Raw genomic sequence first — 15,541 nt, 5'->3', positions numbered from 1 at the left:
TTTTGGAAGGTCATAAAAGTTAAAAAGTGAATTATAGTGCCAGGCCTAAGGAAGGCATCATACCGAATCAGTTAAAAAGTGTTTACTTGCAAAAATAAAGTATAAAAGTAGTGTGCTGTTGGACCAGCCAACTACAGATAACAGGACAAATTTACAGTGAAAATTGGACAACACAGCCAAAATGGTCATTCAAAGTCAGGATGGAATAACAGACACAGTGGAACAAATTAATACAGCAAAATTTTTGAGCTTTGCGAAGGCGTCACGTTTTTTGTTGTTTTTTCATAAGGCTTTCTCTGGCCTTGACAAATGCCAGGATATCGGCATCAGTCTCTCTGTCGCCGGTTAGCGGAATTTTTCCCACGCTACTTCCGCCACTGGAGGTCCTTAGTGCGTTTGAACGAGAACCAGAAGGTGGCCTCGCAAACCTTGCCGCAACCTCCACATGTTCGTTAGCTGACCTGCGTGTACTCATGTGACGTAGATCCGAGTCGCTGTTGTGATTTCGCCGCAAATCTGTGAGCGCGTTGCGGCCACGGGACAGTGATGCTTCTCGAGGAGAAAGCGGCCCAGGAGGCGTAATATCGTCGGTTTTTCGTCGCTGTGATGAAGCCTTTTTCTCTGGGGACACCGGCGGAGTCCTCCATGCCTGTGCAGTGCTTCTATTGGACGTAGCGGAGCCGGGTCTAATAAACAGTGTAATATTAAACCCTTGAATCAGTACAATGCTGGAAAATCTAATAACACTAAACCTCACGTCAGCCGCACATTTAACTACATCTCAATAGCTTTGAAAACTGTACATATCCAAAATTGCTTAGGGAGGTTGGGGTAGGGTATGAAACTAACTTAAAAACTTCGTGTGTAATGTAAAATTTCAAAACTTTTTTCCCAAACCTTCCCCTTTTAGCTGCTGAAGTAGTACTTTATTTTTGCGCCACCTATCAAAATTCAGATAAACAAAAATAAAATAAACAGTAAACCTGTGGCGTGACGTTTTGGACCTGTTTGTGGCTTGCGTCTGCCACCAGGTGTCGAATTTGTGTTGAATTTGGACTCTTGATTTGTCCAGTAGGTGGTGCAAGTGGTCGATCTCTGCTTTCATCGCTTTCAGTCGGTTGAACGCCTGCTTGTACCTAACAGAAACCAGCATGTAAAAAAGTACACAAACGCGATGCTGTCTTAACCAATACCAAATGTAAGTGTACCAAAGTCAATGGCTTAGCCGAGTGGTTCCCAACCTTTATCGACGAATTCCTCACTTAACAATTAAAAATATTTTTATTCCTCTGCAAGGTTCTGCATAGGAAACCATACCGAGATAATTTAAAATTGGGTCTTTTAATAACTTCACAGGTTATATTCCCAGAGCTAAAGTGCCTATTTACCAACCAAATGTACAAATCAAAGTAAATTCCTCCCCGGATTGGAAAACACTAGGCTTTACAAACAGAGGTAAATTTATCTATTACCGTTACTATTGAGGTAGATTTAACTATCGTAAGCAGGAAGTAAATGTAAAATATAAACCACGAAATGTGTTACAAACAAAATACTAAAACGACGTACATTGAAATATGAAATAGAAAAATGTACTTCATACTTTGCTTTCGCAGCCTCCATGTCTTGTAAAATAGTTTGCTCCCTTTCGTGCTCTTCAAATGAATCGTCACCATTAATCGTGCTCTGCACTGCCATCTGCCGACGAAGACGCTCCAACGAGCCTTTTAAATGGTCTGTTGTGAAACAAAATACAATTCATTCAACCTGAAGGCTACTGAAATAAAATCTAATTGCAGATCCATCGTCGCTTTACAGGAAGAAACTACAATTATGGGCTTGTGGGTTGACCTATAATTTATATTAACTAGGTAGGGCATGAGTTCTTAACTGGGGGGACGTGTTTTCCCTAGGGGTACGAGATATCATGTCAAAGCACAGACTCTTTCAGACCTATTTGGAGAAAAGTAACGTTTGAGTGTGATATACGATATTTATTGAACAAAATATACAAAACAAACATATTTTTTCTTCATCGATTTCACTTTAGAATTTCAAACACAACAGTGCACCACTTCATAAACTTGTTTAACATTCGTGAGTGTGAAAAGTTACCGATAAGTTAAAAATAGCAAAAATTTTGACAAAAAACACCAACCAACTTACAGGCACACCACTAATTGTACTTCACACTTACTGATGTTGTTTCGTGCCTCATTCACTTCTTGTCCCAGGGATTTTGCCTCTGTGTATCTTCGCTTTAACAGCTCTTTCTGATCGTGCACGTGGTTTATGGTTGGATGATCACGCTTGAAGATCTCGAACGCCTCCTGGCGGCCGGCTGACATTTCTACCTCTGTGTGCAATACAGCGATGTCTGCTTTGTATTTATTTTCTTCTATTTATGAGTTTTTATGGAAGTAAAATAGTTCATTTATTGTCAGGAATGCACTTTGGACTAGTTTTGATGTATGTTTTGTTTGTCAAATTAGCTGACTTACGTTAAGTTAAGTAATGGACCTTAAAACGGTGGACCAGCGGACAAAAAATATTTACACCGAATTCAGTTGAAATAGCATTTACAGGCTAACACATCCCAGCAATGTACTGTTAAAAATATCACTAACAAGGGACTTATTCAGCCTTTTCTTTGCGACGGTTTGTAACATTATTTCGTTAGTAAACAAGTTGGGGTAATATTTACCTTTGAAAGTGGCCTAATAGCAAACGGGGAAAAAGCAACAAGCTATGCTCTAAATTTTAGTGCATTGTAATAAGTGCGTCAACTTTTTAGCAAAATTTTACCTTTTAATCGACTGTGCTGATTCGTTACGTCGTCGTTTTTGTCGTTTGGTGACGAATAATCTCCTTTCAAGTAAGTTTTTTCTGACGTAACAGAAGGAGGTTGTGATGACGCAGTGACTGCAGTGTTGTCATGGTGACCGTTTGCAATGCTTCTGCTTTCAGCTTCCAACACTCGTTTACGTTCTTTCTTAAGCATTGAAACCAAGATACCTAGTACAAAACAACAAAATTAGGATTACAATTTGCCGACAGCAAGAATGTTAAGCTAATATATTAGTTTTTATACAGGACTATATACGTTTTACAAATTTTCAGTGGTGCCTTAGCAATTAAAATGTGCCACTAAATAGGATTTCCAGGGAAATTTTATAACATTACTAAAACAGTCAGTTTTAGGCTCGTTACCTACCCACTACCAGTTTAGACCTGAATGCCTTCAGGTGCTTAGTAAATCAAAAGGGACCAACCCAACCCATCAAGGTTGTATTGTATATTATGTGTAAAACTACGGGTTTTACAACATAAAAAACAGGCAATATATCCAAACAACTTTATTCAAAGCAAAATGACACAAGCCAGTATTTGAGTGTAACACATTACAACTTTTCGACAATTTTTATTTTCATCGTCCGGTTGTAACCAATTCGTCAGGACTGTAACCAATGTGCTTGCGTTTTGATGTTTTACACCCAAATACTGGCTTGTGTCATTTTGCTCAAAATATTGAGAACGGTGCATTGTGTACGTAATTTCATTCAAACCTTTAGTTAGTTGTGTTTTTTTACTACGTACTAATTTCGTTGTCCCGCTGTTGTAAAATTTCGCGCAGCCGTTGTATTTCAGCCGGACTAAGGTGTGGGACAGTCGCACTTTCCTGGGGCTGCCGTTCGGTTTCTGGTTTGGGGGATTCCACCTTTGTCACAGCGCTTCTCTCTAACGCCTTTCCCTTGAGAAACCGGTAGCTGTATTGAATCTTGCGCATGTCACCACCGACTTCCAATGAAGCCTCCAAGTCCGGATCGTCAAGGTAAGCCCGCAGCAACTCGTTGAGCCTGTGAATGGGTTGTTGCCATTTAATTCGCTTTGGAAGTCTTATTACCTTACCGAATCAATACGTTATGCCAAAATGGGCATGACTCTCGCGTTAAACTGTTTATGTGTAATAAAGTTTGATTTGAAAACTATAACTATAAAAACAGGCCAGAATAAAAGGCAGACGTCGTACGTGTATGCTGCGTTTTTTTACAACTGTTACATTAATTAAACACCACGAATATATAATAGATTTTTTTATAAAGCAACGAGCCAATCATGCCTATAAGTTGTAGCATCGAATAGGTTGGTGAGGTATGGCTTTTCAGCCTGTAACTCCAACAAACTGGAGTGCCGTAAGGAGCTATACATTAGCTCATACGGCCGATCTTTTGTCACCAGCTGCACCGATGAGACCTTATAGGTGGAAACAGTGTCGAAGACTTATAATTAGTCTAATAGTATTGAAATACAAACACGTAAATCACTTGACGTGTGATGGGTTATTGACCGCTCATGGTATATACCTTATGTCAACGATAAAACTATGTTAAATTCGTTACCTGTCTATTTCCTCTTGGGTCAGCTCATCTGTGCGTTCCTCGCCAGTTACCATCGACAATTCGTCTTTTAGAGACTGCACCTCTTTCTTCAGTCGCAAAATCATCTAGAAAAATGGAACCAAACCATTAAAATGAATTGCCTGTCGCACATAGCAATGGTTTTATCTCAGGCAGTACACCCTGCAACGTGGCTTACCAATTTAGGATCCAATTCTTCATTCAAGGTTGCCTCATTCTTTATCATTGCTACCCTTTGTGCGAATCTACACGTAGAAATGGATTCCTGTACGAAGCATGAGATGAGTTGAGTTTATTTCGCTTGGTGAGAGAATACATAGCGACACAAATACACCGAACAATCACAAAGCCGAACATAGCTGCGCAACGTTATGGAGGGCAAAAATAGTGGATGGCACAATTGATGGATCATGACCAAATGCGCTGCAGCTACTCCGTATTTAAGCATACCAGTAATGACATACAAAGCATAAAAACGTGATTTTAAAATGTTAACTTACATCTAGATTTTTCTTGTCCACTGCAACAGTTGCAATCATGGTTGTCATGCAGTTTCCACCCAAGCTGTCTCTAAGCACTGACGTCATCATAGAATTTCTGTAGGGAATGTGCTGGCGCTTCTTCTCACTCAAGGCAACAATCACCTACAAATGCATTTTTCTTGAACTAACTCAAAATGTTTTAGACATAAACAAACGTACTTGCTCCAAATAGTGAAGTGAGAGGTTAATATATTTTGCTTCAGTAAGCAGCTGTCCTCCAACCTGACTCTTTGACACACGTTCAGACCTGCACAAAAATGTTACATTAATAGAAACACAATAATATTAATGAAACTATTTTATACCAGTTTAGTCAAACACAAAACTGACATAAAGCCTGTGCATAATGAATAGATATTATTGAAGATGTTTCAACAATCAACACTATTTGTGTAAAAACTACCAACATCTTTACATGCTGATGAGGCTATTTACACAAATTGGTAGTTTTTTTAACTGAGCTACTTCTTGAGCCTAGGGATGCAGTTTGTATTGTAATACCAGTTTCATGTTTAAATATGAAAATAAAACATACCCAGCCAAATCGACCAGATGTAACTTGGACCTTCGGATAGTAGCTGAGCCAGGTGCACGACTGGTGATGTGAATAGTAAAAATACAGTGAGATCGCGTTGATGCCTGGTTCATAGGTGTCTCTGCAATCATTCTGCAATACATTTTTAAAATACAGTAAACCTTAAATAATCCAGACCCGTTTGGACCAAAAAGTGTGCCTGGATTGGTCGAAAATTCTGGATTCACCGATGTCGATTGATTTAAGTCTTACCACATTAAATATCATTTGTACCCCATATTTTGTCCAAATTAGGTGAAAATCCTGATTTTCCAATTCTGATTTAACAGCAGTTTACTGTACGTTATTCAATTTTACTAAAAATGTCAGAAAAGAGTCACAGCTTTACTTTCAACTTCAATAAAATCATCATGTTTTTTTGTGTGCATTAAAATCATTGAGGATCTGTTTCTGTGTTACTTTTACAAAGTCGCATATTAAGCTATGCTAAAAACTTTTGTGGGGGCACTCACCTGTTTGTATCACCGAGAAAAAGTAAGTTCAAAGCCTCTTCCTCATTCTGTGCTGGCAAAACTGACAGGTTTTTCAGATGAATATTTTGGTCAGGATCTTCCATCAAAGCAACCTTCCTGCATAGATAAAAATTAGCAGAAAAATTTAGACACCCTGTGAGTTGCCTTATTAAACACACCAGGGGGTGGCCAAGTTTTAAGCTTGTTAATTTAATTATATGTGGTCATGACTTTGCATGCTAACATTTTTTAAGCAATAGTGGCAGCTGATATCAAAAGAAAACAGAAAGCAGACAGATTTGTGTGTGTAGGTTGGTTTTTAAGACTATTAAATGATAAACAACTGAAAACAAGCAATGTAACAGTTTAAATGAGTACTTCAATACACACATACCAGGGGTTGTCGGCCACTGAAGTACTCCTTTAAATTGGCTGGTTTTAATTCACTTTTCTATTACACTTACGGAAGGTCTTCCAACTTTGTAGCCTCATGCCTTGGGTCCAGTAGATCATATCCGTTCTCATTATAAATTTCAAGGTATGATATTTCTGTGGTGTGGATATTTTCTTTGTCTTCTTCATACTGAAACACAGAACAATGTGACACACCTGTACATTTTTCGGAACAAGTTTTAAAACCTTTGCATAGATGTAAGACAAGGCTCTTGGAATAATTCCTCTGTCTGCATACTTTTCCACACCACCAGTGATGGTAAATGTTTTACCACTGCCAGTCTGTAAAAAAAATTCATATTAAATATAATGTGTTATAGGATCTTCTGAATTTTTTGCATATTTAGACCTGACCATAAGCAAAGATTTGTTCCATTGTACCCAGATAACACACTGCAAACAACAAAAATAGAAACAATTTATTTCATAACAATTTCTATGAATAGTGTATTTCACTCACTTATCCACTACTCCTTGTGCAACATGTTCAAATACATCATCCTGCTTTACTTGTTGATCAAATGTTTTTTGAAACCTGTCAATCACAAATAAATTTATCATGGAACAGTGTGCAAAATATGGCAGTTTCCGATGAGATCTCAGGCATGCAGGACCACTATGTCCCAGTAGATCGCAACTAAATTTTCGTGAGCAGTCAAAAAAATTGGCACGCAAAATAAAAAAAATAATAATAACTTGTGTGTGCAGCTGCCATACTCTGCAGGCTGGACTATGTCTATAGAAGTTTGGCTGAAAAATGTCTTACGCAAAAGTGTAAGTCTCTCGTTTGTTGTTAATGAACCCATCTGCAAGATCTTTGGGAATTACAAACTCAATATCCGATTTTGACACATTTTCATCTTCTTCGATAGAATAAATCTGCGAGTATAAGTATAATTAACAAAAAAATTTAACATGTAATTTTTTGCACTGGCAACTTACTGCAGTTTTTGACTTCGTTGGCTTAACACGACAAAATATTTGAATAGTCTGTTTAACCATTTTACCCTTGTGGAACTAAAACCATAGGGTTATAGACAGTGTATTTGACGAAACATTCATGAACTTTTGGCAATGTCAACCGAAAACTTTTAGCGTCCAATGCTGCCAAGCAGCAAATTAAATTATTTTTGTCACTAGTGGCGCTACCAGTACACAAATGAATTTAATTCAAGCTGTTTAGTTTTTCTGATTTATTTCCCTTACAAATAGTTACGCTTTATTTTCTACACGAAAAATATTTCAAAATTATTTTACTATTGTGTTTATGAATTTCTGTGTTTATCTTTACTCCCAAAATGCGTTGGTTCATAGGGTTTTAATATTCTAAGGTTGGTTTCTTTGACACAGCTGAGTAACTACTGATGTGTGACAAACGCCATTAAGCATGAAATGTCACGTGACATCATGACAATTGACAACAACAAAAAGATGAGTCCCTTCTCGTTTTCTCAATGACGAGTTTTTGGCAGATTTCCTTTGTTATGTTGCATTGTCGTTGTTAGTGCTCGCAGGGTATTCAATTATTAAGTTTTTTGTAAACGACCACATGGAGCTTGGCTTGTCTTTTATGCGTTCGATAATGTGATAAACAATACGCTTAACCGACTGATGTTACAGAATTCGGAGAACTGCGTTGACTTAGGTTTCTTTCTTTTTTGCTCGCCGATATCACGTGCACGGCATTGCGTCATGGGGATTTTTGCCTTTTACTCAGCTAACTTTAGTTCTGTTTCCGCTTAAATTCTCTGCATTTTGTAATACAAATGTAATTACCTCCGACTGAATGTGAAGTGTCTAGCCTGAAATTGCGTCGTTGCGTGGTAACATATAACTGATAGTTTTGCTATTAATGTGAATTTATTGTTTATTAATATTTGCAGCAGATTTGAACTTAAAAATGAAGCAGTTTGTTTTGTTTGTTGCGTTGTTTTGTGTGAGTGTTTGCAGTGGCAATTTTGTCATGCAATTTGAGAAATTCTACGAACCCAAAGATAATGGTTTCGATGGTAAAATCTGGGTTGTCCTTGTTGCTGGATCCAATGGGTACTACAACTACAGACACCAGGTACATAAGTGCTATTTATTATCATGTTTTATTACAGTTTGAACTGACAAAGAAAAAAAGTCGAATAAATTTGCATTTAAAACAATTACAATATTTTAGTTTACATAAAAACCTTGCAATTGTCTATTGTTTAATACCCAAACTACTCTATGATCTTGTACTAATTGGCATGTTTTGTGTTTGCAGGCAGACATATGTCATGCTTATCAAGTTGTCCATGACCATGGAATTTCTGATGAACAGATTATTGTGATGATGTATGACGACATTGCCCACAGCTCTGAGTAGGTTTTTGATTAAATGATCCCATGCAAATTTAGCAACTTGCTTAAAACAAACTATTATGTTTTATTTAAAACCTAGTTTGCAATTTGGTTGATTCCAACCCTGTACAAGGTCTGTGCAGTTTTTATTATAGTTCTATGTTTCACAAGGGTTATGTTTTTACATCAACTTTTTGGTTTAAAATAAGGTTTATGATAGCATTTGTTTACAGACAATGTGGTAAAGAATTATGTCATAGTTATACTCTGTTAAATTCCTTAAATGGACTAAAATATATAAACTTTCATTTGGAAAACTATTCTTAGCTTTAAATCTCATATTTGTCTATACTGTCTAGGCCCAGAAATCTGGTGATGTAGTGTATTAAGAAATTTTATGAATAAATACCAGTGGATGTAATTTGGTGTTATTTAAAAATTTTTAAATTATAAAAAAAATTAAATAACACACTTTTTATTTTTGTGAATACCTTTAAGAATTGCATTTAGTTTCTGAAAGGTCAAACAAGCATTAGGTGGTGTGTTAGTAAAAGCAAACACAAAAGGAAAGCATGTGACTTACCTCTGTGTTTTTTCTGCAATTTAATTCAAAAGGACCACCACATTTTATTGTCTTTTTGTTTGTAAAGTCATAAAATGCGATTGCACATCATGTGATGGATTCAGGGCAGGGTCACTCATTGTTTTCTTGTTTTCCATAGAAATCCTACACCTGGAAAAATCATTAACCATCCCGATGGACCTGATGTGTACAAAGGTGTGCCTAAGGATTACACAGGAGAGGTATTGCAGTTTTGACCCAGTTTCCATGTCCATTTTAATGTGCGATTGTTAGCCACACTTTTTCAATTTTTTGGGATATGGTTTGTGCGGTTTTCAATCAAGGGTGGCTTACATTTTAATATCAGACCGATGTTATTTCTACACCCCTGCTTTTTGGTTTGTTTCGCGTTTTAAATTTGTTTGCTTACACTTTTCACACCTTAACATGTGGCTTACAATCAAGGGTGACAGACAATTGAGTAAATACAGTATTGGTATTTCTCAAAGTAACATACATAAACACATATGCATTTGTCCATGAAACTGGACACTAATAGGGAGAAAAACTAGCCTTGCAAAAAAAGGGAAGTTTGGATAAAAACAAATATCAATTCCTTTCCTGTATTGTTGCCAAAACTGCCTAGTACACCAACATGCAAGTATTTAAACGCAGGCAATCAAAAGTAGGAAAAAATCCCAGCACTCGGAAACTATTGGGACAAAGTAAACATTCATATTAATTCACATTGATTTGTTTCAGACCGTGACACCAGAAAACTTCCTAAATGTACTGACTGGGAATGCACAAGCAATGAGCGGAATTGGTAGCGGCAAAGTTTTAGGAAGCAAGTCAACTGATCATGTGTTTGTGTACTTTTCTGACCACGGTGCCCCAGGTCTTATTGCCTTCCCAACTTCTGAGGTAGACAACGTTTTTTTTAAGAATTATATAATTATATTGTAATTATATTTTGATGTCCTATGTTGTTTTGTCAAGAAAGTAACTCACTTTTTAGCAATTGATTTACGCTTGTCCCAGCATTTAAAAATTCTAAAAACATGCACATAAAAAACCTGCAATAGAACATTTTTTTGGTTGTTTGCTTTCCCAAGGTAAATTGTTTGTTTTGTAGTACAGAAAATAGCTTGTAGTTTTGTGGCACATATTTATCACAATAAATGCGAATGTTGCATAATCATTAATCCACAAAACATTTTTACAACTAGTGCAAAGAGTTGTCTACAACAGTAAATGTTTCCAAACTCCCAATATCTTGTCTTATATTGGGAAAAAACTGAACCAAAACATATAGCATAACATGGCACACAGGATTTTGGGAAATTGCATTTAAATTTTTTTGGTTGTTATGACACACGTTTTGAAACTACTGGTCCAAATCGGGTAGTACTAAATACCGCATGTGACCGCATGTGGCCGCATGTGACCGCATGTGATTCCTATTAAAGTGCACTATGTTATGTGAAATGTAAGAATTCAGGGGTAAAATAGACCAGATTCTAGATTGATTTTAATTTCAAACCTTCACCCAACCCTAATAGCTCTAACCGTAAGCGCTTTCAAAAGTCCGCAAAATTATTTTTTCGTAAAAGCATATTTAAGTCCTTCAAAGATTCCTGCCGTGTGATAACATGCGGTCACATGCGGTATACCATGCGGTCATATGCGGCCACATGCGGTCACATGCGGCCACATGCGGTATTTAGTACCAGCGGTCCAAATCCACCAGTTTCGTAGCATAATGTCAAACTCAGGCCAAGCAGTTACAGGTTTTGGTACTGAACCATGTCAAGTGGACTTATGTCAAGTGGTTAAAATTCTTGAATGAAGGTTGCGTGTCGACTACGAAGATGTTTTTTTTCTGCAAGAGCTTTTTTGTGCTGAATATGGTGTTTTATACGTTTTCTGTGGCCATAATGTTGAAACTTTTATGTTTTAATTCCAGTTGATGAAGGACGACTTGAACAACGCCATCACTAAAATGCACACCAGCAACATGTATTTGGACGTAAGTTGCCTCATTTATTTAAAGTTGAAAAATACAAGATGGCGGCTGTGTCACATGCAAACATTCCTAAATATGATTAACATTAACCAGTTCATTCAAAACCACAAGGTAAAATGCCCCAAAAAAGTATTTTTTTAGATTCTTCGGTAGGAACAAGTTTGTAGCTGTATAAAAGTGTTCTTACTCAAACCCCGAAAAATTGTCATTAGTGCTGCCAAATGCTCAAACATTTCTGCACATTGACATACAACTTGAACGTTGTTTGTTCCGTGCAGCTGGTTTTCTACATCGAGGCTTGTGAGAGCGGTTCCATGTTTGACGGCAGTTTGTCCGACAACATCAACGTTTACGCTACAACCGCCGCCAACCCGTCAGAATCGTCATACGCCTGTTACTATGATACTCTGCGTCAGACCTACCTTGGTGACCGTTATTCCGTGTCTTGGCTTGAAGACTCAGATAAGGTAAAGAGGTGTGGTGACTAGAGCAGGACGTTTTAACTCAACTTAGCTTTCAAAAAAACATCTGGACACCTTATTATACAATACATCATTATGATTGTGGACTACATACAGTAAACCTCGATTAACCCGTATTCGGTTATTTCAGATTTTCGCCTAATTTGGACAAAAACCTGACGTTCAAATGATTTGTAATGCGGGATTTAACTAATCGACATCGGTTAATCCAGATCTTTGCCTAATCCGAAAAACTTGTTTGGTACAAACGGGTCCGGATTAACCGAGGTTTACTCTATTTGAAATAATTTGTGTAAAAGTGGGCAAAGGAGTAAAAAATTCTGGTTTAAAGACACCGACCTTTCTATTTGGTACAATCGGGATATTCCAATAATAACTTAAGAAAATGGCGACAGAAAATGTGTTCTAAACGGGTGTCGATTTTTTGATGTCCCCACCACAGAGCTTTAAATTGTTTTCTCAGGAAAATTTGGAGACGGAATCGCTTCACTCTCAGTTTAAAATCGTGAAAGAGGAAACAAATCAAAGTCACGTGATGCAGTATGGTGACAAGGTACCGAACTTTGTACTAATGGGTTGGACTACCTGATATAAATAGAGCAATAAACTGTTTACCTTGCTATTGTAGACTGCTTAGCAAGGTTGTCAATGCCATATCGGGTACCCCTGTTATAAATAGTTTTAATGTGCTGAATATGCAGATTTTTTATTAAATATAAAAACTCGTCACTTTGAATTGAATTGCAGACCATCAGCAAGGACAAGGTTGGACTTTTCCAGGGCGAGAAAGAGAGTTTACGTTCATACACACCACTACGACCAATTGTAAGAATGCCGTTTATAAAACTTTCACACTCTAAGTCAGTGGTTCCCAACCTTTTTGGACGAATTTCACCTTAACGGTTCAAAATATGTTTGTTCCTTCCCAAAAGACTACATAGTCGCTTAACCATACAAAGATCGTTTAAATTGAGTATTTTATCAACTTTACAAGTTATATTCTCAGAGCTGAAGTGTCTATTTACAAACCACATACAAAAATCAGTAAATTTCTTCCCCAAAGTTTTAAAATTCTTCTCCAGTTAGAAACCACTGCTCTAGACATTGCATAATCGTAACTGTCGGTATTTGTACTTACTTATTGGCATGTGGTATTTTTCAAAACTTTCAATTTAAACGAAAATCATCTCAAACTGACTGTTGGATTGTTGTGACGTAGTACGATGACGTTCCCTCGCCTGACGTCAAAATTCACATTCTGGAAAAACGAATCGAGGCAGCGACCAGTTACGCTCAAAAGAAGGCACTCAAACTTGAACTGAGCAAAGAAATGGAGGTAAGTTGCTTTCATTGCTGAGACTTACAAAAAAATCATAGTTAAGTTATAGTGTTGCTATGGTGTAATTCATGCTCGTACAAATCGACAGACTTACGATAAAGAAATTTTGTGTCTTTTTTTGAAATTTTGTGTCGAGTGTTTGGCCTTTAACGAAATTTATAAAATCTCGTCATTGGGGTATCTTTCAAACGGGGCTTTAAATAAATAGGGAGAGATAAGGAATATATATAAGAATACAGTAAACCTCGATGAATTCGGATCGTTGCCTAATTGGGCAAAACTTGAGGTTCAAATGATTTGTAATGTGGTAAGGCTTGAACGAATCGACATCGGGTAATCTGGATCTTCGCCTAATCCGAAGAAATTGTTTGGTCAAAATGTCCGGATACGTAACAAACTATCGGAAGTCCTTCTGTTTGCCATGACTTTTATCAAATAAACAAAAACTAGTGTTCACTCCCATTTTAACAAAACCTGTTGTAAAACTTTCCTGACCCTTGACTTCTTTTAACGCTATTTAAAACGTGTCCTTCTGTTTTACAGATGCGTCGTCGTATCGAATGGACAACCAACACCATAGCGCACCAAGTGGCGGAAAATGACGCAGGCCTTTTGTACATAAGTCTTAACGCTGTGCCAAAACTCGAAGCTGACATCACTTGCTACCGACAAGCAATCCAACTATTCGACTCTTTGTGCTATGAACTCGACGATGTAAGTACATACAAGGGCACTTTGAAATTGTTGAAGGCCTCTTCCGTGGTCAAGTGTGTAGTTTTCCCTTAACGAGTTCATTACACTTGTGTTGTTTTGATGCAGCACGAATACGCATACCGTCGACTTTATATCTTTGGAAACCTATGCAACTCTGGCGCTCCAGTTAATGCGTAAGTACATGACTAAAGAAAGATTTAGTATGTGTATGTAACAAATGTGTATGGATTGAAAACCTGTGTGTATCTGAACTTAAAAAATAGCCCTGTTGAAAACTAAACGACTTAACGATATCATATGTTGTTTATAGATTTTATCTTTAGTCTGTGATTTATAAAGACCCAAAGGACCTTAAACCGTTTTTAGGTTTAACGTAAAAATTATGTTCCTGATTCTGTTTTACCCAAGGATTTATATCGTCAGTTGACTTTAATTATTTAGAGTTTCAAAGTTTACCCACTAATGTTCCTAAATATCTTGTCTCACGTTGCGTAGTAACAACAATATTTTCGACACACACTTAAATACAAGTCTTTATTTTTACAGAATCCTGGACGCAATTCGCAACACTTGCAAATAAACAGTAGTGTTGCATGATGAACCCAATGCATCGTCACTTGTCATATCCTTGCCTTCAATTCCCCCATTGCCCTATCAGCTGTACACACGATCGCAATGAACACAATGCTTGTTTGTTATCATGACACAATAGTTCCAGTAAACACAAGTGCCAGGCACACTGTTGCCCTTTTGACAGTTTGTACGTTTTATTGTCTGTTGTTTTTTAGTTTGACACTACACTGAACATTTTATGGCTTTATCGGTTTGCGTTCCAAGCTTTTATGCGACTTTTGCTTTCGTTGTGACGTCACTGTAAAGATCACATGATTTCGCTTCGTTACGTCAGGATTAAAATATGCTTAAAGTAGAATTGAAATTGGTAACAGTCACGCAAAAAACTGCTCACGCCTCAGTGTTGTTGTGTTTTTATAATTGCTTTTTGTACCACCATGGCACTTGGAGTACATGTTTTTAAGTTATACTGTAGGTGGTGTTTTGTTTGGTTAAATTTTGTACACATGTTAGGCTGGTTGGCTGTGTAGAAGTTTAGCTTGTATATGCACCCTGCAAAGACTAAAATTGTTTTATCAGGTTGTCTTAAAAACATTGTAGCAAAGTTGTCAATTTTCCGTCCAAACAGAAGCCCAGTATATGTTCCTCTTGATTTTACTCAATGTATTTTTGTTCCTACATCTTTCGTGTTATATAGGTCTATTACCAAATTTGGCACTTTCTTCAATAAACTTGTCACCCGAAGCTGTTTGATGTTGATTGTTTATCGGTTATACCAGTGGTTCCCAAACTATGCGCCGCGGCACACTGGTGTGCCGCCAGATGTCATTAGGTGTGCCGCAAAAAATATTGAAATTAAAATCAATCAAGTAGAGTAGTAGTACCAGGTGCTTAGACCACTAGGCCAACATGCTCCACGCCTCTGAGATGTTCAACTAGGCTATTTAGCTATGAAAGTGACCTGTATAGCGGCTTTATGACCTCATAGTTAGTGCCTTTGTCAGCTAAAAAATTTATTCAAATGTTCGAAGTGCGCCAAATAATTTTTGTTTTT

General features: G+C 37.2%; 1 protein-coding gene and 1 pseudogene across 2 annotated transcripts; one reads left to right on the top strand and one right to left on the bottom strand.

Annotated features, from left to right (window-relative positions):
- Positions 1–67: 67 nt before the first annotated feature.
- Positions 68–7,588, bottom strand: LOC145214302 (kinesin-like protein KIF6; annotated as a pseudogene). The gene is made up of 18 exons (XR_013857018.1): positions 7,403–7,588; positions 7,227–7,339; positions 6,921–6,995; positions 6,810–6,853; positions 6,647–6,742; positions 6,472–6,590; positions 6,008–6,124; positions 5,496–5,627; positions 5,120–5,207; positions 4,919–5,062; positions 4,597–4,683; positions 4,401–4,504; positions 3,598–3,857; positions 2,806–3,015; positions 2,198–2,356; positions 1,604–1,736; positions 984–1,136; positions 68–686 (listed from the first exon to the last, which is right to left on the bottom strand). The product of XR_013857018.1 is annotated as a kinesin-like protein KIF6 (transcript).
- Positions 7,589–8,327: 739 nt separating this feature from the next.
- Positions 8,328–15,231, top strand: LOC145213689 (legumain-like). The gene is made up of 12 exons (XM_080082051.1): positions 8,328–8,528; positions 8,715–8,812; positions 9,514–9,595; positions 10,116–10,277; positions 11,320–11,382; positions 11,658–11,846; positions 12,325–12,414; positions 12,609–12,686; positions 13,081–13,197; positions 13,744–13,914; positions 14,020–14,087; positions 14,461–15,231. Exons 1-12 carry the CDS (start codon positions 8,361–8,363, stop codon positions 14,492–14,494), a joined length of 1,320 nt encoding a protein of 439 aa, XP_079938177.1. The 5' UTR covers positions 8,328–8,360; the 3' UTR covers positions 14,495–15,231.
- Positions 15,232–15,541: the final 310 nt, after the last annotated feature.

This window comes from Phallusia mammillata, chromosome 2 (assembly GCF_965637545.1).
Source record: "Phallusia mammillata chromosome 2, kaPhaMamm4.hap1.1, whole genome shotgun sequence".
Taxonomy (NCBI): Eukaryota; Metazoa; Chordata; class Ascidiacea; order Phlebobranchia; family Ascidiidae; genus Phallusia; species Phallusia mammillata.
Note: the sequence above shows the minus strand (reverse complement) of the source record. Positions and strands in the feature narration are given on the sequence as shown.